The following is a 23,479-nucleotide window of genomic DNA, read 5'->3' as shown; positions in this document are numbered from 1 at the left end:
TAGCCATGCAAGGACTCTGATCACTACTTGTCCCTCGACAAGTCATTCTTTAGTAAAAGAATTCCCATATTTTAACTGATCACCTGACCACCCAAAATAAAGACTACATTGGCTACCGTGATGTAAGTGGGAAGGGTATGGCAACTTCAAGCAAGCATCCTCAAAAAAATGCAACATGACCTTCTTGGCCTTTACTTTCTCCTGATGCCTGGAATGCAGGCATGATGGCATGAGCTGGAGCAGCCGTCTTGGGCTATGATGTGGAAGCCACATGCTTAGAAAGCCAGAGCAATCAGATAAGAGAAGCTTCCTTATAACACAGAGCCAAACTATAGTTGAACTGATTTCTTTTATAGGAGAAAATTGCTTTTGTATCAGAACTGTTATTTCAGGTATTCTGCAGGTATACAATTACAATTGCTTTCTCCTGTCTAGTGTATTAAGTAAGAGAATTCATTCTGTCATTTATTCAAGAAATAGCTATTGAATGACTGCTAAGGACCAAGATATGTACACCATGAATACAGTAAGCAAAGCAGACATGTTCCTGTCCTCGAGGCACTTAAGGTCAGGGTCATTGCTGATGCTGCTAGTTACAGCGAGATAAAGTGTTAGTTGCTCAGTTGTGTCCAACTCTTTGTGACCCCCTGTCAGGCTGCTCTGTCCATGGGATTCTCCAGGCAAGAATAGTGGAGTGGGCTGCCATTTTCTTCTCCAGGGGATCTTCCCAACCCAGGGATTTAACCTGGGTCTTTCGCATTGCAGGCAGATACTTGACCATCTGAGCCACCAGGGATGGTGAGATAAATCTAGGGCTAAATTCAGGTCTAGATCCCTGGGAGAAGAAAGTGTGTATACGGATGTATATCTGTATATACTCTATGGAGTGTGTGTGTGTGTGTGTGTGTGTGCGTGTGTGTGTGTGTGTGTGTGTGTATACGAGAGAGAGAAAGAAAGCCCAATTCTCTGACTTCCCTTATAACTGCTGTGGCAACATCCACTGGAGAACTGGTCAGCCCAGCCCAGCTCAGTTCATCTGCCAACACTCAGATCCTTCCTATCTTTCTTTTGGGTAAGAGCTCTCAGCTCTTCATTCCAGGTCCTTGCACTGACCTAGCCATTCTCATTTGCTCTGGCCAAAATCTTTGAAGTCATCCATGACTCTTGCCTTCCCCTGCCACCTTCCATATCATCATTTCTACTTTCAAATGCATCACACACCCTGCTGGATCCTAGCACTGCAACAAAGCTGAACTGCTTAAATCTAGTAGTTGTTTCATGGTGACACAGAAGAGCATCCTTGAATTTAGAAGATCCAGGGATAGAAGTACAGCGGGGAACGAAGAATCATGAAATCATATCTGCAACTTACTCTCACATCAGCTGCTGCTGCTGCTGCTGATGACAGTGATGCTGACGGTGATCCTGACAATGGTGGTAATGACGACGGCGGTGAGGACGGTGATGGTGGTGACAGAGGTGAGGACGGTGATGGTGATGAGGGAGGTGAGGACGGTGATGGTGATGATGGAGGTGAGGACGGTGATAGTGATGACGGAGGTGAGGAAGATGACGGTGATGATGGTGAAGATGAGAAGAGGAGGAGGAGGAAAGACAGAGAGGCAGATGTCAACAACTGGTGAAGAGCATTCAGGTGTTCACTGGATCATTCAATCACCTGAAAATTTTCCACTGGCTTAAAATTATTCAAGATAAGATATTAATAATAAATTAGCCATGAAGCTGAGTCTTTCAAAGGCCCTCCTCTACCACCATCTTAGTCCAAGTCTCCGTCTGTTTCTCCTCTCCTCCAACTCCTCCCTCCATCCCTGCCCTTCCAGGGTCTATTCTGAGCAGAGCGATTCTGTAAAACACAAGTCAAATCACATCACGCCTCTGGTGCAATCCCCACGATGGCTTCCATCACACTCAGAATGAAACCAAGATCCTCCTATGGCCCGCGGGGCCCCCCCTCTCCGACTTCACCCCCTGCCTCGTCTCTACTCAGGCTCTCTCCACCCCAGATACTCTGGTCCTTCTGCTCCCCAGACACACCGGCAGCACGCACTTCTGCCCAGCTCACGGTCACACGTGGCTTGTCCTCCACCATTCAGGTCTCTGCCTCGGTAATTCAACCAGGAATGAGGTCTCTTCTTCAAATCAGGCTTCTTTCCCCCCAACTCCCATCACTCACTGCTCCCCTTTCCTGCCCTATTTCTCTCAAAGCACTTACCACTGCCATTTATGTTGTATGTTTATGAGTTTCTTTTCTGTCTCTTCCATCTGAATGTAAGTGCTGTGCAACTTGGGACTTGGCTTTCTTCCCTCCCACATCCCTGGTGACTGGTACCCAGTAAAGGACTAAAACTGTTTTTATATGAATGAAAGGACCGGAGCATCTTGAGTCCCACCCTGACCTCCCCTTTTCCTTCCTCCCAACGCACTGCCAGGAGGCCGTGATCCCAGTGCCTCTGGCTCTGTGAGCCTCTTATCTTAGACCCTCACAAGACCCCTAGCAGGGTCCAATCCCCCACCCCATCCCCCATCATTAGCCCAACTGAGCCATATGGCACCTCCCCAGCAGGCACCCCCGCCCCTTCCCACATACCTCCTGCCCTCCAGGAACACAGCCCTTATGTTTAGAGAAGGAAAAAGAAGAGAGTCCTGCTCAGAGCCAGCCTGCTCCAACGAGACACAGAGTTCCAGTTCCTCTGGCCTCATACCCAGTGTCTTATCACCACTGCCCGCTTGCAGAAAAGACACACCAACTATTCCAGAGGCAGTGATCACCCTTAAGCAACCCTGCTTGCCAGGCTCTTGCTGCCCCCAGTCCACCGACCAGGAACACTCTCCACCATTCTGTTCAATCCCACCATCGTTCAAGGCACTGGCCCTAACCAGGCCCCTCCCTGAGAAGCTTCTGAACGTGTGGCTGATTCTGATGAGGCGTCTGTATGGCTGGTTATCTTTTCACTGTCTAGTCTGGTCTTTCTGCTCCTGGATTTAAGCTCCTGAGGCCGGTTTGTGTCTTATCCATTGCCTGGCTCAGCACATGATGGGTGCTTCACATCTAGGGATGGGTGGCTGGATATCATCTCCTCTTCCATCATCAGTCCTAAATATTCTTTACTGTGTTGAATGAGCTTGGAGCTCCTTGGGGGAAAAGAGCCCTGGCGCCCGCCTGGAGAGAGGCTGGGCTCCCCTTGCCCTAGGAGCTCTCACCCTTCGCGACCTTCGTGTCAGGCCACACCCACCCCCTCCCTCCAGGCCTGTGGCAGTTTGCCCTGCCTGCCTCGCACCTTCTTGCCCGTGTCCTCTCTGCACTGTGCTCTGTTGGTCTTCGGTTTTGCCAACTCACCGCGGTCATTGTGAATTCTAACCCTGTCCGTAGTGCCTTCCCTCTCCCTGCACCTCGCTCTGGTAACAGCCGGAACGTATTTTAAATCCTCCTGCTTTCTGGGCGCAGTGAGTAATTAGAGGCCCAGCTCAGTGGCCCTGCTTGCTCCCTGGCCATATGGTGAGGTCAGGCCTCATCTGCCTCCCACACGGGCTGCCTCCCTGGCCAGGCAGCCCAAGCCGGTACAGTTCCCAGGCAGCAGCAGGACCACGCCCTGGGGCTGGAAGGATGCGTCAGGCACAGCTGGCTTGACCAGGGTGAGGGTAGCTCCTTGGGCTTCTGGGGGTCCAAGGGGTCTGGGTTCTGCTTCGGAGCACCCCCTCCCTTCTCAAGGCAATCCTGCGCTGGGAAAAGCCATCACCCACACCCCACCCAGGACTGGAACACAGCTCAGGACTCACTTTCTAAATGGCTTTAAATTTTGAAGTAGGAAAGAACTTTTCCGCTCATGACCTGTCCGGCCTTGAGGACAGATGGTGATCTGGCCAAATCTGGGCTCTGACCCCAGGGTGTGGACGATGGGGAGAGATCACAGAATCCCAAGAGGAAGATGAGTTGGTATAGCCACTAAACAGGGCTTCCAAAGTGGCTCAGTGGGTAAAGAATCTGTCTGCAACACAGGAGACATGGGAGACACGGGTTTGATCCCTGGGTCAGAAAGATCCCTTGGAGGAGGGCATGATAACCCACTCCAGTATTCTTGCCCAGAGAATCCCATTGACAGAGGAACCTGGAGGGCTATAGTCCATAGAGTCACAAAGAGTCAGACACGACTGAAGTGACTGAGCATGCGCACATGCAGCCACTGAGTGAGCTTGGAATCAGGCCTCCTGACTCATGTGCCAATGCCAGCCGGGCCCCGGGTACTGGCTGTCCCACTGCCCCCACCCCTGAGCCCCTTCCTGCTGGGGGATGGGAGGATCCGCAAGAGCAGGTTCTGAGCAGGGTCAGGCCTCAAATGCCAGCTACACCCTCTACATTCTCAGAAAGGGAGAATCTTAAGAGATTCCAAGGCCAGCACCCACCCCTCACCCCCACTGACTCCCTGCTAAAAATGCCCAGTAGCTTCTCCCAGTCCCGTTTCTCAAAGTATCCTGGGGTGAATGCTCCCTTTGTGGCAGGGAGGTCCATCCTGGAGCTGAGAGGCTCACATCTTGAGACCGTTAGCCTCCTCTAGGGTCCTCCTTGTAGCCACAAGTCGATGCACTAGGCAGCCAGGGTGGGCGTGGACCCAGGGGCAGGGACAGACTCCAGGGAGCTGTAGGGCCTCCCAGGGCCCTGTCTGTACCTCCGGTCAGTCTGGCCTCAGGGTGTGGCCTGTGGGGTCAGACTGCCCCTCCTTCAGAGCCCAGACCAGTGCCTCCTGGTGGTATAACTCTGGACAGACTTCTGAAGCCCCTGAGTCTCAGTCTCCCTGTCTACAAAGCAGGCCTGATCACAGGCTGCTTCACTGGGTAGTGACAAGATTGAATTAAGTCATTGCATGGAAAGTTCTTTAAAAAGAAGGAAGAGCTTTAAAAATCTGAAAGGTGTGGTATATACAACGAAATCTTACTCAGCCATCAAAAAGAATGAAGTAATGCCATCTGCAGCAACATGGAAGGACCCAGAGACTGTCCTACTAAGTGAAGTAGATCAGAAAGAAGAGGAAAAATCTAAAAAGGAATGGCACAAATGAACTTACAAGACAGAAGGAGACTCACACTTGGAGAATGAAGTCATGGTTGGTTGCGGGGGTGAGGAGGGGAAGGGGTAGTTAGGGAGTTTGGGATGGGCATCCACACACCGCTGTATTTAAAATGCATAACCAACAAGGGCCTACGGCAGAGCACAGGGAACTCTGCTCAATGGTATGTGGCAGCCTGGATGGGACGGGAGCCTGGGGGAGAATGGGTACATGTGTATGTGTGGCTGAGTCCCTTCGCTGTTCACCTAAAACTATCACAACATTATTAACTGGCTATACTTCAGTACAAAATAAAAAGATTTTAAAAATTATTTTATTTTATTTTTTTTTTTCTTTTTTCTTTTTAAAAAAAATAATTTAACATGAAACCCCCTCCCACCTCCCTCCCCATAACATCTCTGTGGGTGATCCCCATGCACCAGCCCCAAGCATGCTCACTCTTTTACGTATCTCTGTGGTCCAGCCGAGTAGCTACGATGGAGACCTTACGGCCATAGAGTCTGAAACATTTTAAAAGCACCACCATCCGTTGAGAATATTCTTTAAAGACCAGGGTTTTCAGGCTTCCTGGCAGCTATGCCCCTCCCTGGGGAGCACAAGCCATGGGTGTCTAAGGGCAGGACACACTAAGACAGGTCAGTCACCTCCCAAGATCCAGACCCAAGGTTCCTTCAATGCAATCGGAAGACTGCTGTTTCCAGGCTACTGACTGATCTGCTCTGTTTGTTCACACCAAACACAGCGTCAATTACACCCCCGTGACTCTCTCGCATGACTGCTCCCCTCCTCATCGGATACACGGGTTCTGACCCCCAAACACAAGACTGTTAGTGTGCTGTTCACAGCTCTCGTGTACCTGGCCCTGAGCTGGGCTGACAGCAGTCATGTCTTAGGGAGATGTCATAGGATAGAGGTCCAAGCTGGGACTCATTCCCTACACCCATGCCCCTAACTCTGCAGTGCCAGGCGCCCTGGGGAGGGGCCGACCCATCCAGGAGTCAGGACAGTGAGAGGAGAGCCGAGATCGGGAGGAACAGGGAGGCTGAGCAAGAGTGAACATAAAGAATGTTCCAGAGTGAAGAGCAGATCTTCATGGGAGCCTGTGAAGCCAGGGAGGACTTGCCATCCAAAAACCCAGCAGGTCCAGGCAGCCAGAGCCTTGGTTTTGGTGGAAGGAGGGGTAGGAGGCCCATTCCAGCCACAGAGCCCAGCAGAGCCTGCTCCTGGAACCCCCAAGGCCACCGAGGCGCAGGGACGAGGACGGAAGTCAGCAAGCCGGGAGCAGAGGCAGCAGGTGTAGACGACTGTTCTGCTCGGCTGTCAAGGAGAGAAGCGGGCAGCGAGGGGGTAGGGAGCAGTTGTGAAATGAGAGAGGGCTTCCCTCCTGCCTTAAGGGGGGGGGGAGCTCACTGACACCTAAAGGAACCGAGCGGGTAGAGATCGGGGCGGGGATGTGGATCCCGGGAGCAGGGCGTCTGAGGACCAGAAATAAATGGGATCTGAGACACAATGGAAGGAGGTGCTCCTGGCAGTAGACATAACCTGCGGGTGTCCACACCCACGGAGACATTCGGAACCCTGAGTCTGCCATCGTGGGGGTGCTGGGCTGGCGATGCATGACTTTAGTCAGCACACTTTCTACACCATCACCCGGGTGGTGAATATAACCACCAAGAAGGTCAGGCTGGGGACCCCGGTCTCCGCGTCTCCTCCTCCTATGCCCCAACGCTGAGTTGTGTCCGACTCTTGGCAACCCCATGGACTGTAGCTCTCCAGGCTCCTCTATCCATGGGATTTCCCAGGCAAGAGTACTGGAGTGAGTTGCCATTTACTACTTCAGGGCATCTTCCTAACCCAGGAATCGAACCCACCTCTCCCGTGTCTCTTTCATTGGCAGGCGGGTTCTTTACCACTGAACCACCTTGGGGACCCTGGACTCTAATGGGACATGGTAATTACTTAGCTCTCATTAGGCCCCATTCTACCTGCTGTAAAGCCAAGATCCAGCAACACCCTGACCAGAGCTGCAGGAAAGGAAGGCGGGGGGAGTGGGGCCTGACGTTTACAGGGCACTCCTGGGCTCACGACTCTGTGCTGGCCTCTGACTTGCTCACAGCATCCTGGTGAGGGATGTGTACCCCCACTCACATGTCACACGGAAGCAGAGGTTGCCTGGAAGGTGCCTGGGGCTTTCAGAGAGAAATTAAGAACAGGGGTTGACAAACAACAGCCATGGGTCCAGTCCATCTATTACTTTTATAAACAGCATTTCATGGGAACACAGCGGTGCTCACTCTTTTACGTATCTCTGTGGTCCAGCCAAGTAGCTACGATGGAGACCTTACGGCCATAGAGTCTGAAACATTTACAACCTGGACCTTTTCAGAAAAAGTCTGCCCAGCCCTGCTGAACAGCCCTGGACTGAGGTCTATCAGCTGGTCCAAGTTCAGGCAGGATCTGGGTCTTGGCATGTCCGGTTCTGTCACTGCATTATCATGCCTTCTTTACAGGGAGGGCGTCTTCATGTGGGAGAAGTAGCCAGAGAAAGCTCTCCCATTAGCCCATCTTTCTATTAGGAATGCTAACTGGTTATCCTGTGTGTCAGGATGGCCGAGCCGCCTAAGGCGCTACGTCCATGGGGTTGCAAAGAGTCAAACATGACTTAGCTACTAAACTACAACAAAAACAGGTTATCCTGGTTCTCAATGGAGTCCACATCCACTACTCGGCAACCAAGGCTATCTTACTATACCAGACATCAGATCAGCATAGTTAAATCACACCCACACTCCCTACCATGGCCTCCAAGACCACGCGTGACTGGCCCACACCCACCCTTCCATTTGCATCACGCACCTGCCACTCCATCACTGACCACACTCGACACCTGTCCCTGCTTTCTGTTCCGTGAACAGCCAGGCGTGCTCCAGCCTCAAGGCCTTTGGACTGGCTGGTCCGTCTGCCTAGAATGTTCTTCCTCTGGATGTCCCCATGGCTGGCTCCTCTCTGTCAGTCAGGTGCCAGCTCAAATGCCACCTCCTAGGACCACACTATCACAAGCGCCAAGGGGAAGGGGGTGGGGAGGGGTGGACTGGGAGTTTGGGATGAGCAGATGCAAACTGTTATATGTAGGATAGATAAACAACAAGGTCCTACTGTATAGTACAGGGGACTCTATTCAATATCCTGTGATAAACCATAACGTAAAAGGATATGAAAAAGAATGGAGACATAGGTATAGCCGAGTCACTTTGCTATACCACAGAAATTAACATAACATTGTAAATCAAGTATATTTCAAGAAAAATAAATTTTTTAGAAACAGGCCTCCCTTTCCCCAGCCTTCCTCTAACGCATCACCTGCCTGCCTATGCCTGGAGCATTTAGCACTCGCTGAAATTATTTACCTGTTTACGTCTCCTCCATTACAGTGTAAGCTCCCCAAACGGAGAGGGTTTTTTTTGTTCAAGACCAAAACTTGAACTCAAGGAGATGCTCCACACCACTAACATTTGTAAAACTTTATTTAATCTCTGGCCATGCTGCATGCAGGATCTCACTTCCCTGACCAGGGATCCAACCCATGCCCCCTGTGTCGGAAGCATGGAGTCTTAACCACCAGATCATCAGGGAGGGCCCCCACACCACTAATGTTTAAAGCAGCCCTGTCCAGTGTCAATGAGATGCAAATCATAGATATGACCCACATAGGTAAGTCCACATTTCTTAGTCATCATGTTAAAAAATGAAAAAAACAGATGAAATTAATTTTAACAATAGATTCTATTTAACCCGATATATCCAAAATATTATCATTTCAAATGTAATCAATATAAAAAATTATGGAGCTATTTTAATACTCTTTCTTTTTTCACACCAACTCTTTGAAATCTTGTCAGGCTCTGAAACATACTTCAAGCGCTCCATAAACAGCCACACATAGCCTAGTGACCACCAGAGGAAGACGTGCAGGCCTGAAACAGTGTTTCTCTCTGTCAGATGCTGCTCTGATTGTATTAACACTCCTTTACTCCCCACAGCAGCCCTAGGAAGGAAGCACTACTATTAACCCATTCTACAGATGGAAGCAAGCAAAGCTCCTACCCTCTGGCCACACTGAACCTGGAGTCCTGGGTCAGCCCCAGGATGGGAGGAGAAAGGCTGTGGGGTGAAGCCTGGGCTCTGGAAACTGGCACCTCCTGGCTCAGCTCCCCACTATATAACCAGCCCACTGGGCTGTCAGTGTGGCCAACTCTGTGCTAATTGTGCAGACAGGGCAGCAGAGGGTCATGCAACCTTGATGAGAGCTCTGCAACATCCAGGCAGGTCACTACCCCCTGCGGTCTGGCGCCTCCATCTTTCCAAGTGAAGGACCATCTTGACACTCCCTGCAAATATTCACTGAGCTGTTACAATGAGCTTCCAGGGAATGCTCTTGGATCTAAGACGCCACAGAGAATAAGACAAACCCTTGCCTACATGGAGCTTACATTCTGATAGGGACAGAGACAATAAACTAGTGATCTCATCAATCCACGGCGTTAGATGGTGCAGGTGCCCAGAAGAAAATGAAGCAGGGGACAGGCGCAGATAAGATTAGGAAAGATCGTCAACCTCTTGTGAGCATGAACTTTCACAGCACAAATATCTGATGCTGGACAGTTTCCTGCCACCAAAGAGAAGGGGAAATACCCTAAGGCAAGAACATGCTGACTTGAGGAGGGTCAGGTGTCTGGATCCCAGAGAGAAAGGCAGAAGGTAATAGAGTCTGAGCTCAAGGAAGCACTGAGGGGCCAGGTCATGCAGCGCTGTAACTACGAGCCCCTCTGTCAACTGTCCAGCCTCATTCTTGGTCTCCATGAAGCTCGGAGGCACGCCCCTTGGCTCTCTTGGTCTGCCATTAATGCAGGCGGCTTTGACAGGAGGCAGAGGACTGATAACTCACATACACAACTCCCAGTGGTGTGGAGCTGCAGGGAATAAATATTTATTCCCTCCAGCAGACACCACTCTTGATGATGGTAAGTTGGTTATCAAGACTTTAGAACCCCAATACATGATATCCGAGGGATGGGTACCCCTACTCTCCCCAAGATGTCCCAAGACAGGTTCTTTAGAAGTGAATCAGACCAGGTGAACACGCAAGGTCCCCACTCCTCCCCATTCCTGAAGGTCACTCGAGCCCACTGCAAGCCTCTGAGATCCTGGGCGCAGGGACCTGCAATTCCAGATAGAGTACATATCATGACGCCCAGCTCTGCTCGGTCTGCCAATCAGTTCTGATGCAGTCAGTCCCTGGTATCCAAGGGATGGTTCCAGGAACTGCAAGGAAAGCCAAATTCCATGGATACTTGAGTCCCAAAGTCAACCCTCTGTACCTGCAGCTTCCACATCCAAGGATTCAGCCAACCTTGGATGGTAAACACAGTACAGGATCTGAGCTTAGTTGAATCTGTGGATGGGGAGCCTGTTATATTTTTACTCACGCCTACTTCTGCCCAGGGGACTCCATACATAGCTATAGACTGACCTCTCCCTCTCTCAGATGAGCCCAAATCCCCTGCTCCTTCAGCCCACCTGCCATGGAGAAGACTTACCCCTGCAGCTCACTAAGAAGGACCAGCCAAGCTCCACTTTGTGAGTCTTGATGTGAATTCAGACTCTGCAGTCCTTGAGGACATTTTTCTTATTTGACAATCTTCCTTTAGCTCTGGTTCTTGGTTTGTTGAACAATGGAATCATGTGGGAAGTTTTTTGAAAATTACTAATGTCTGGGTTCTACCCTAGACCAATTCAATCAGAATCCTGGGAGGTAAGGGCCAGGGCTTAATGTTATCAGAATTGCTTACATCATTCCAGTGTGTCATCAGGGCTGAGGCTTGTGGTGCTAACAGGATCTTCTCCAACTTTAATAGGTGTACAAATCACCTAAAGATCTTGTTAAAATGCAGATTCTGAATCACTAGTCAGGGGAAGGGCCCAAGAGTCTGCACTTCTAACAAGCTCTCATGGGATGCAGTCACTGCTGGTCCACAGACCACACTTTGAATAGTGAGAGTCTAGAGGCAGCCAGATTTGAGAGGTGGGAGATGGAAATGGGCTTCACTGATTTTCCATGTTCAAAGTAACTGTCCAGTATTAAAGCTCCCTTTAAAACTGGAGAGGGATTTCTAGAAGAGTTAGGATAAAGAGCTCTTACGGAAGGAAAAAGGAATTTTCTGCCAATGTGGAAATAAGAGATGTTATAGATATGAAATGTTGCAGGACCTCCTTTGCATTGTAAATAAAGTAACTAACAGACTAGCCAGAAAGAGTGGGTACTCCAGATTGGTGGTATCATTGCTTTCACTATTATTAAGGCAGGACCCTCACTCCACTCCCTAAACCAAACAAGCCTGTGCTTTCGACATGCAAGAGCCACATAAAGCCCTCCAAAGCCCCTTCATCCTCAGAGGATGTGCTACAGGCAGGGGCAAGCACAGAAGGCTTGGGGCCAGGGGCTTTCATTCTGGATAAAACCCCATGGATCCTTCCTGGTCTAAGGACACCAATGCCTATATTTCTCTCATTAATTTGGTTTATTTGCCTTGAGTTGTGAATATACTTCTATAGCCCCACTATGGGTGATATAGAGGTTTGCTATGTTCAGGATCTATTTTAAGTGATCTCCTTAGTTTAACTCATTGAACAACTCTACACAATCAGAAAAATAAGATCATGGCATCCGGTCCCATCACTTCATGGCAAATAGATGGGGAAACAGTGGAAACAGTGACAGACTTTATTTTTGGGGGCTCCAAAATCACTGCAGATGGTAACTGCAGCCATGAAATTAAAAGATGCTTACTCCTTGGGAGAAAAATTATAACCAACCTAGACAGCATATTAAAAAGCAGAGACATTACTTTGCCAACAAAGGTCCGTCTAGTCATGGCTATGGCTTTTCCAGTAGTCATGTACAGATGTGAGAGCTGGCCTATAAAGAAAGCTGAGCAACGGAGAACTGATGCTTTTATACTGTGGTGTTGGGGAAGACTCTTGAGAGTCCCTTGGACAGCAAGGAGATCCAACCAGTCCATCCTAAAGGAAATCAGTCCTGAATGTTTATCGGAAGGACTAATGTTGAAGCTGAAACTCCAACACTTTGGCCACCTGATGTGAACACCTGACTCTTTTGAAAAGACACTGATTCTGGGAAAGATTGAAGGTGGGAGGAGAAGGCAACGACAGAAGATGAGATGGTTGGGCGGCATCACCAACTCAATGGACATGAGTTTGAGTCAACTCCGGGAGTTGGTGATGGGCTGGGAATCCTGGCATGCTGTAGTCTGTGGGGTCGCAAAGAGTCGGCCACGACAGAGCTGACACAGCTGTACTATTAGCCTCACGGCAGATGAAAAAACTTAGAAAGGCAAAGAAACTTGCCAAAGCCACATACGCAGCATGTGAAAGGGGAAGAAAAGGAAAAAATACTGAGAGGCATTTATGTCACAGCAATGTTATATCAGGGCTTTTAAAATGTTACTTGCTACATGAGCTCGTGAAAATGCAAATTCTCCTCAAGCAAGTGAGATGGGAGCCTAAGATTCTGCATTTCTCAAAAACTCTCAAGTGATACTGATGTGGCTGATCCAGACTCATAGGCTATAATGCCTCCTGAGATTTCTGGATATCTTTCTCAAGATCCTCCAACAAGACTCTTGCCACAATACTCCTCTGATCAGTGATCAACAGTGATCTGTTGATTTGACCAGTGGTGAAACCACAACAAATCTCCACTTGGAACAGTTACACAAAGTTCTATTTAAACTTCTGCTCAAAACACAGTCTTCTGTGGCAAAGGATCAGCTATTCGGAAAAGCAGTTGCATCCATTAGAAGTTGTAGACATTGCAGATGGTTATGAAATTGCTTCTAAATCTAAGTATCACCATTGAGAATGCATTCTGGGCCAGGGAACAATTCCCATCTCTAAGAGCCAAGTGAAGAGTTCCAAATTGAGAAATACAGGGAGGGATTTCTCAAAACAAAGGAGTGAATCATTTAACTATAAGCTTCTCTTCTCAGATCAACAGAGGAAAGGATATGTACAGAAACCAGAAGAAATGACAGATCTTCACGAGCAGTAGAAGGCATCTAAGGGCAAATCAAGACTGTCCACTTGGTTTAGACTCAGTGACTGGGAACTATCTGGTTTGTGAATGAGACAGAGAAAAGCAGAACAGAGAGGGATGAAGATAAACTTGAGCCTGAGTTCAAATCATGAGTCTTTGGAGAAACAGAAAGGCCCCCTTGCAGATGGTCACAATACCAAGTTTAAATTAGACAATCAACAATAAGTTAGAATGGCACCTTTCTGCAATTTCCACAGCTCAGTGATTCCCCAAACTTCGCTCCATATTAAAATCACCTGTGGTGCTGGAGAAGACTCTCGAGAGTCCCTTGGACTGCAAAGAGACCAAACCAGTCAATCCTAAAGGAAATCAACCCTGAATATTCATTGGAAAGACTGATGCTGAAGCTGAAGCTCCAATACTTTAGCCAGCTGAGCCAACTCACTGGAAAAGACTCTGACGCTGGGAAAGATTGAAGGTAGGAGGAGAAGTGCAGGGACAGAGAATGAGATGGTTGGATGGCATCATTGACTCAAAAGACATGAGTCTGAGCAAACTCCGGGAGATAGTAAAGGACAGCGAAGCCTGGAGTGCTGCAGTCCACGGGGTCGCAAAGAGCTGGACACGACTGAACGACGACAACCTATTAGAAAGAAACATGCCCCCCACCTCCTGCGCAGGCCACACCCCCACATCAATTAAATTATAATCTCTGGGGGTGAGGCCCAGGTACTCTAAATTTTTATAGCTCCCAAGGTGATTCCAACGTGCAGCCAAATTTGAGAACGACTTCAGTGTCTTCATTCATAAAATAAAGGAATCCATCTGGACAAGTTATTCTTTATTCTGTCTGTGTGTTAGAATCACTTTCGAGTGATTTTTTAAAATACTGCTGCCAGCAGCATCCCCAGAAACTCTGGTTAATTGGTGGGACCCAGACACCAGCATCATCAGCATTTTTAAGAGCTTCCCCAGGTGATTCTAATATGCAGCAAGGGAGATAATCACTGGTCTCGAGGTTTTTGCCACTTCCTTCTATTACTTACATTTTAAACATTTATGATATTCAGGCTAAAAATGCATCTTAGAATTTTTTGCAAGGGTGGATTTCTCATTGTTAATTTTAAATCAGAGTTTTTTAACTTTGGAAGAACCTCGTAAACCCTACATAACATGTTGGATCAAATATATATTCATATGTGTACATCTGGGGGAGGTGAATGTCCTTGATTTTTATCCGAGTCTCAAAAGACTTAACTCTATTACCTCAAAGGCAAGTATGTGATTTCTGATTTTATAAATTTGGTCTCAATAGCACGTCTGCTACAGTTTGAATTCACAACAGACCTATTGCCACCTAGTGATTGCATATCTTTATTGCAGGTTTAGTTCAGACCCTACAGCCTCTGAAGAGCTATAGGGTGATGATTTCAGATCCAAGTACCAACACAGAAGCCATGTCTGAGATTGGGGCCAGTAGTAGGCTGTCTGGTAATGCTCACAATGAGAGATGACCTTCCCAGCTGCTCTTGTAAGGGGACACTCCTCTCAGAAACTCTGAGAAAGTAATGTCCCAAACTGGATTAGGATACTAGGGTTTTCTAGACCTGACTGTTGTTACCTACATGCCTCAGTTTGAATCCAGGCTTGCTTTCATACTAACCATATGTCCTTGGAAAAATTATTGAGCCTTTCTGTTCCATATATAAAAAGAGGATAATACCAGTACTTCAAAGGCTGCTGTGAAAAATAAGACAATACATGTAAAATGATCAGCATAACACTTGGCACACAGCAAGATCCCCATACATGTGAGGTTATATTATTTATTGTTATTCCCTTGTTTTGTTTATTGTTCCATATGGGTTACAGTGATGGCCAAGTAGAAGAACACCAGCATATTGCTATTACACAGCAACTCATATATCCAGAGAATCCACAGAGCACAGAAAAAGGTTATCCTACAACACAGACGTAATCCCTACCCACAGGAAATGCTTTTTGAGATTCCAACAGTTGAGCAGTCTCTGATTGCAGCCACTTCTTGTCAAATATCTGCCTTCCCACCACGTGGGCAACAGAGTGACTATACCTCACCCCCAAGGCTGCCTCAAGTTCCTTTCAGGGAAGAGAGTTACGCAGACACTCAAGAGATCCCAGAGGCTCTAAACAATCAGCTCTCCTCCAGCCCAGACACTCACTGGCGGTGGCTTCCCACGCCACTCTCTCCCCAAGGGGGACAGTCCCCAGACTCTTCCACAAGCCCACCAGGTCAGGGCTCCAGGACCTGCCTGGCTGAAGCAGAAACACCACAGAACCCTCTCACCAGCCTTAGCCGAGGCGCAAAGTGATCAGCGCTCACTTACCTGGAGTCTGCTTGGCCGTGCGCACGGGGGTGTAGTGGTTTTTGGAGGATGATCGGACCGGCGTGTTCTCTTTGGGAGAGCTATCGATGGCCGAGATAGTTTCTCTTTCACAGTGTGCTATGGGGATTGGTCCCTGTTGTCTTAGGATGTCAGCCAGAGCCCTGAAAGAGAAAGAGATCACACAGTGAGATTCACCAAACCGGTGAGCAAGCTGGGTGGGTGACTTTCACTGGCCCTTTGATGGATGGAGACCCAGTATTCAGTTACAGCCACAGCATCATCTGGTGTTGGGCCCTGTGGGGATATAGGGGAGAGGCTGCCATGCCTGGCGGGACAGGTATTAAAAGATTGTGATTGTGGTTTCTCTCTTTGATTCATTTCATACCAATGAACTCTGAGCCCTTTCAAAATGCTGGCTCCCCAAATAAGCCCCTATGCCAGGCAGATACTACAGGAGGTGCCGTGAGGAATGCCGCTGCAGTGAAAGGTGGTCACTGCTGGCCTCCAGTTCAGTGGCAAGTAATTAATATCAGGGGGATCAACCTCCCCATCGAAAGACACACACCAAGGAGAGGGTATCTATATAGGTGACCCAAATAAGTACAAAACACAGCTCCCATTGTCAAATAACGAGAACACAGTTCCTACCATCTAGGGGCTCGGCATTTAGGGGAAATCACTCCCACACCTGTTTTGGAACAAGACTCCCTCTGCAGGTTAATATCACAGGTGATACTACTGTTGGTAGAAAACAGGGACACACAGGATGTTCTGAGGAGACCCAAGGGACCACCATCGGACATGGTCATTTCAGGGTCAGGTGCCCAGTTCTTTGCATGAGCGAGGCAAGGATTCTTCCGTGTACCTGGGCTGTCTCTCAGGCATGGGTGAGGCACTGTGCTTCCAGCCCTCTCCCAGCCAGTCCAGCCCACCTGAGATCTGGCCACACCCAGCCCACCCTGCGGCTTCCATCTAGCTCCCTGCACTCTGCCCCCTTCCTTGAAAAGTGACAACCACAGCGGTTTAAAAAGGAGTCTGAGAGTGAATTGTTTCCTTTCATTATTCTGCCTGACATGCTGAACCTTCCTAGGAGAGGAGCAGCAAGCTGGCAATCTTATCATTTAGGGGCATTTATACAGCAATTTCAGATTTTCCAAATGCTTTCCCCGTGCTGGCTTGCCTTTTTTGTCCTCAGGCTCTAGGAGGAAAAGCATGCACACGTCACCACCTCATTCACTTCTGTGGACCAAGAAGAGAGGGAGGCGAAGACAGAACCTCACCAGTCTGTTAAAGGAATTTCGGGGAGACCTGGGGCCTAGGAATAAGAAAAAAACACTGCCCTACAAAATCGAGAGATTTGGGTTCTAATACCAGCTCTGCCAGTGATTAGCTGTGAATTTTCAGACAGATTTGTTAGCCTCTGAAATTGAAATTTAATCTTTTTATTTCCCAGCAGCAAAACAAACAGTTTAAACTAGCATGACCTCGAAGATCCCTTTTAATTCCAAAATGTGATCAATATTTTACATATTTTTTAACCACACATCCACACAAATTACCTAGACTCCTTCACCCTATTTATGAAAGACACTTTCCTACCATTTTTCCATGGTAAGGAAGTAGCAAGTTAAAAGTTACAACAGAAGTACAGACCAGTGGAATCAAATTGAAGAGTCCAGAAATAAACCTATACATCTATGTTCAACTGATTTTCGACAAGGATGCCATGATCACTGGAAAAGAGGTTTCTTCAACAAATGGACATCCGCACAGAGAACAAAACTGCACCCTCACCTCTTACCATATGTAGTGATTAATTCAAAATGGATCATAAACCTAAATATTAGAGCTAAAACTATATTCTCTCAGAAGAAAATTGAGAAATCAGTCTCTGTAACCTCAGATTTGGCAAAGGTTTCTTAGATATGATACCCAAGCAGAAGGAACAAAAGAAAAAATTTGCAGACTCGACTTCATCAAAACTACAAACATTTCTACATCAGAAAAGAGCACCAAGAAAATGAAAGCCAACCCAGAGAACGGGAGAAAATACTTGCAAATCATATTTCTGCTATGAGATTTGCATTCAGAACATTTAAAGAACTCTTATAATTCAGCAATAAAAAACAACACAATTTTAAAATGGACAAGATATAATTAGGCATTGCTCCAAAGAACGTACACATGAAAAGTAGCTCAACATCACTAGTCAACAGGAAAGCACAAATCAAAAACACAATGTGATACATGTTCACACCCACCAGAAAAGCTATGACCAAAAGACAATTCCAAATGTTGGCACGGAGGTGGAGAAACTGGAGATTTTACACACTACCAGTGGAAATGCAAAATGGTGCAGGCCCTTTGTTAAACAGTTTCGCAGTTCCTCCAAATATTAAACATAGAGTTGCCATATGGCCCAGCAATTAGAATACTCCTAGGTATATGCCCAACAGAAATGAAAACATATGCCTACACAAACTTTATATATGAAAGTTCATAGCAGCATTATTAACAATAGCCAAAAGGTGGAAATAACCCAAATGCCCATCAGCTGGTGAATGGATTAATAAAATATTGTGTAGTCACACAAAGTATTATTCACTTCAGTTCAGATCAGTCGCTCAGTTGTGTCCGACTCCCTGCAACCCCATGAACTGCAGCACGCCAGGCCTCCCTGTCCATTACCATCTCCCGGAGTTCCCTCAGACTCACGTCCATCGAGTCCGTGATGCCATCCAGCCTTCTCATCCTCTGTCGTCCCCTTCTCTTCCTGCCCCCAATCCCTCCCAGCATCAGAGTCTTTTCCAATGAGTCAACTCTTCTCATGAGGTGGCCAAAGCTTCAGCTTCAGCATCATTCCTTCCAAAGAAATCCCAGGGCTGATCTCCTTCAGAATGGACTGGTTGGATCTCCTTGCAGTCCAAGGGACTCTCAAGAGTCTTCTCCAACACCACAGTTCAAAAGCATCAATTCTTTGGCGCTCAGCCTTCTTCACAGTCCAACTTTCACATCCATACATGACCACAGGAAAAACCATAGCCTTGACTAGACAGACCTTAGTCGGCAAAGTAATGTCTCTGCTTTTGAATATACTATCTAGGTTGGTCATCACTTTTCTTCCACAGAGTAAGCGTCTTTTAATTTCATGGCTGCAGTCACCATCTGCAGCGATTTTGGAGCCCCAAAAAATAAAGTCTGACACTGTTTCCACTGTTTCCCCATCTATTTCCCATGAAGTGATGGGACCGGATGCCATGATCTTCGTTTTCTGAATGTTGAGCTTTAAGCCAACTTTTTCGCTCTCCTGTTTCACTTTCATCAAGGGGCTTTTTAGCTCCTCTTCACTTTCTGCCATAAGGGTGGTATCATCTGCATATCTGAGGTTATTGATATTTCTCCCGGCAATCTTGATTCCAGCTTGTTATTCAGCCTTAAAAAAGCAAGATGCTTTGATACATGCTACAACATGAATGATCTTGGAAACAACACGCTACTTGAAAGAAGCCAATCACAAAAGACCACAGCTTATGATTCTACGCATGGAAAATACCCAGATTCGGCAGATCGATAGAGGTAGAAAACAGACCGGTGGTTACCAGGGGCTGTTGTTGCTGTTTAACTGCTCAGCTGTGTCCAACTCTTTGTGACCCCATGGACCGTAGCCTGCCAGGCTCTTCTGTCCACGTGACTTCCCAGGCAAGAATACTGGAGTGGGTTGCCATTTCCTTCTCCAAGGGATCTTCTCAACCAGGGATCAAACTGGTGTCTCCCGCACTGGCAGGTGGATTCATTACCTCTTGGCCACCAGGGAAGCCCTGCTGCTGCTAAGTCACTTCAGTCGTGTCCGACTCTGTGCGACCCCATAGACGGCAGCCCACCAGGCTCCCCCGTCCCTGGGATTCTCCAGGCAAGAACACTGGAGTGGGTTGCCATTTCCTTCTCCAAAGCATGAAAGTGAAAAGTGAAAGTGAAGTCACTCAGTCGTGTCCGACTCTTAGCGACCCCATGGACTGTAGCCTACCAGGCTCCTCCGTCCATGGGATTTTCCAGGCAAGAGTACTGGAGTGGGGTTCCATCCCCTTCTCTGAGGGAAGCCCTACTAGGGGCTAATGGAGGGGTTAATGGAGAATGACTATTAACAGGTACAGGTTTTCTTTGGGGGATGATGAAAATATTCTAAAACCAGACAGTGGTGATAGTTGGAGAACTCTGAAAATGTACAAAAATCACTGAACTGGACACTTCTAAATTCAAGGATTAATTTTATAGTAGATGAATTACATCTCAATAAAGCAACTATTACCAAAAAAAAAAAAGTTTATATTCTTTTTTTGTGTTTATCTTGCCTATCAAGTTCTTATCTATGAAGAAAAAACAGAATCAAGTGGTTAAGTCCCTGTTTTTGGAAAGTCAAGACTAAATCTACGTGAATGACAGTGACTTTGCCCCTTAGGCGACATTTGGCCATGTCTGGTAACATTTTTTGGTTGTCACAGAACTGGGGAGGGAAGTCGATCGGCAGCTGGTAGGCGGAGGCCGAGGAGGTTGCTAAACATCCCATACTGCACAGGACAGCAACCCCTACCCCCACCCCCACAAAGAATTATCCCACCCAAAGTGCTGGCGAGGTTGAGAAACTCTGAGCTACAGCACTATGTGGAGTAGGTCTTTGATTAACGCTCAATGCAATCTAGTTCCTGCAATATCTACCAAGATGGGACACTGGGCTGGGCTCTGGGACAAGTAGGGCTGGCAACACTGAGACGAACATCTTGAAATCCAGGGGATCTTGTGTGTCTGACCCGTTCAATGTATCCCTGGGTCTTGGCACGTTGCTCGGCCATTACTCAAAGAGAGAAAGGAGAGAAGGGTATCTCCGTCCCAGCCTTTGTAGGGCTTTCAACCCAGCATCCTTTCGGTCAATATGGAAAGTGTAAATGGCAAACCCACAGCAGATTCACTCCAGCCTTACTGGCCGAGGAGGACCTAGCAGAGATGTTCAACCTGTGATCAGGACTCTTGGGACTGGTCGGCGGTGGATAGGGGGTGGCTCTCGGTACTCAACCCTGAGAAGCCATGCCAATGCTGAGCGCTGAGAAGTGAGGGGGAAGAAGCCTCTCTGGAGAGCATCAAGTGCCCCAGAGCATCCCTGCTTGCTACTGGAGAAGGAGTTTTAACTGGGTTACAGCCAAGTTGTCTCCTCCTGAAGGTAATGACTTGCACGACACCCTCTCCAGGTGCCCTGTTGGCAGGGCTGCGTTGGGCTGCCCAGTCGAAGGAGAAGGACGTGTGCTGAACAGACAGGCTAGTTGGGCTGCAGGGACCCTGCCCTGTGTGGGCCCCAGGAGGCCACGCCCACAGCAGGCTTCTCTGCCTCCTGAGCATCGCCCCCCTAGCGTTCCCCCCTGCCCGGCGCCCTCGGGCAGCAGGAACGGTGGTCCTTGTTCCTGGATGGTGCTGGGCCCCCCTCCATCACCTCACACCCCCTTCCCTCAGCTCCTCAGATGGGTGACCTCCCTCCCCACTCCTGTTCCTCTCCACTTTCCATCTCCTTCTCTCCAGGGTGCTCAATAAATATTACTCTAATTCTGAAATGTGCGATCCCAGCCTCACCTAATTAATTTGGATACGCCGGAGGAAATGGGTTAAGGCCTGAGCTACTTTCTCACCGTAGGAAAGAAAATTGGTCACCGAGGAAGAATGAAGGGGATTTTGTGATAGAGCGGCCGTTTCCTTCAGGGATCGGAGGAAGGGGCAGAGACTCAGAAGAAGGGGAGAGAGAAGGTCAGACAGAGAGAGAGCAAGGGAGCGACAGAGGGACAGAGGTAGAGACAGAGAGGGAATGGAAGTGGGGGTGGGGGAGAGATGGACAGAAAGGGGGCCAAATGGAGGGGGAGAGAGTCAGAGGCTCAGAGCCAGAGAGACGCAGAGGGCAAGATTCAGAGATGATGGGGTAGACAGAGACAGTGGGCCGGGGAGCCGGGCAGGGAATGCAATCAAAGGGCCAGAAGCAGGCAGGCAGGCAGAGCCAGAGAGAAAATGGGACACAGAGTCAAAGGGAAACTCAGAGAAAGAAAGAGATCCAGAAGGCAAGAGATGGGGAGACGGGATCAGAGAGAGACCTTCCCGGGGAAAGAGAATCTGGGGGAGAGAGAGAGACTGGCCGGTGAGGACTGAAGCCGGTTCCCAGCCAAGGGCAGCCCCACCCTACCCCACCCTCCATGCCGACTACAGAGGTTCTAATTTAAGAACTTGAAGAATCTGGTTCTCTTCCTGCTCATCCCAACTCCCCCACCTCCCCCTCCCCCAGAGCCACCTCACTGCAGTATCTGGATACAGGAAACAAAGCGATGCTTTTTGCCTGAATTATCTACCTAATTGTTTTGGTTCGCAGCACATGGATTCCTTGGCATCCGTGAATGTGTGGCAAGCAGGGGAGAGTTAATTAATTGGGCAGCAAATCTGAGCAGGGAAAACAGTCATTCTGATCACTCAAGCCAGGAAATGTTCATGTTCTTCAGGACTCATTGTTTGTGTGTTAACCATCTGCTGAACTGAGTTGCATCTTATACGTGGAGAACACCGAACGGGTTCTAAGGGCCTCAACTGCCTTGTCCAGCACGGTGCCTGTACCAAACCTGGAACCTTTGCAGCTATGGTTACCCCAATTTTAAACACGACACTGAGGCTCAGGCTAATTCTAGGACCGAAACGTTGATGGAAATGAAATTTCAACTCAGGGCTTCTTTGCTGGAGTCCTGACGTCCTTCTGCTCACTGCGACTGCCTATTTTATCCATCTCACTTTCCTAAGAATTGTCAGTTTGAATGAGTTCTCCCAGTGTTTCCAGCTGAGTCTGCTAATTTAGCAAATGCCAGTTAATATTTGGGCGTAGAGAAACAATTAGTCAATGAGTGGTTCAGGTCAAGACCAATTATTCATTCGCTTAACACCTTGGTTAATGTTGTCAGTGGTCTCAAGGAATGAAAGTGCGTTTGCATTTTCCTAAGTATTGAGTTATCACAACTCCTGTAGGGACCAAGCCCAGTCAACATTCTGACGTGTGCTACTTGCATTCAAGACATGAAATCTGTCTCAAAATGGCAAACGATTCTCTCAACATTAGAAAAGTAAAGAAAACCTTGGTTATAACTCTGCTTCATAGTCCTGCCAGCTTGGGAAATTAAAGGCTTTAATTTACTGAGCAATTACTATGTGCCAGACATAGTGCTAAACTCTTTGATGTGCGATCTTATATAATCCTCAAAAGGACCCTATAGAGTAGGTGCTATTGGTAACCGTAGTTAACTGATGAGAAAATTACGACTAAGAGATATTAGATATCTTGCCTGAGGTCACACAGCTTGAAGGAAAGTTGCATGGCTCAAGGTAGCCTGGAGTTAAAACTGCCCTCCAGGTCCTCCCCACCATTCTAGGCAAAACAAAGAACTTTCTCATCCGAAGAAAAAAACAGACTTTAGGTTGATTACGCCCAGCTCCAAGCCAGCCCAGCCTCTGGCCAATCTCCAGAACTCCTTGCCCCAGCCATTTAAGAGAGAATTACTCCGAGCAACCTTGGAGAAGAACAGGCCCCCTTAAGACAATAGCTTTCTACATACATGCCTGTATATACTTACTCTTTCTTAGATAAGCACAGCAGCTCGCTAATCTGACTGCTGCCCCTTCTCACCTCATTAAAGGTGATCTGTTCCTGTAGAGTGCCGGTCTCGTTCTTTTTCTGAACCTCTCCTACTCTAACTCCGAACATTATACAGTTAATAAGCGGTAAATCCAGATTTCAAATGTAAGTAGGTTCAACTAAGAGGCTGACTTTATACCACTGAATTATCCATTCACCCATTTGTCTGTCTATTCATCCATCCATCCGTCCCATCCATCTACCCAAACATCAA

General features: G+C 48.0%; 1 protein-coding gene across 3 annotated transcripts in view; it reads right to left on the bottom strand.

Moving 5' to 3' along the window:
- Positions 1-23,479, bottom strand: part of SHISA6 (shisa family member 6) — a 259,575-nt gene that overhangs the window by 219,304 nt on the left and 16,792 nt on the right. For all 3 annotated transcript variants that reach the window (XM_068978982.1, XM_068978983.1, XM_068978984.1), the window contains exon 2: positions 15,564-15,724. In XM_068978982.1, the coding sequence (XP_068835083.1) occupies positions 15,564-15,724 (161 nt within the window). The remainder of the gene's footprint in view (positions 1-15,563; positions 15,725-23,479) is intronic.

Source organism: Capricornis sumatraensis, chromosome 8 (assembly GCF_032405125.1).
Source record: "Capricornis sumatraensis isolate serow.1 chromosome 8, serow.2, whole genome shotgun sequence".
Taxonomy (NCBI): domain Eukaryota; kingdom Metazoa; phylum Chordata; class Mammalia; order Artiodactyla; family Bovidae; genus Capricornis; species Capricornis sumatraensis.
Note: the sequence above shows the minus strand (reverse complement) of the source record. Positions and strands in the feature narration are given on the sequence as shown.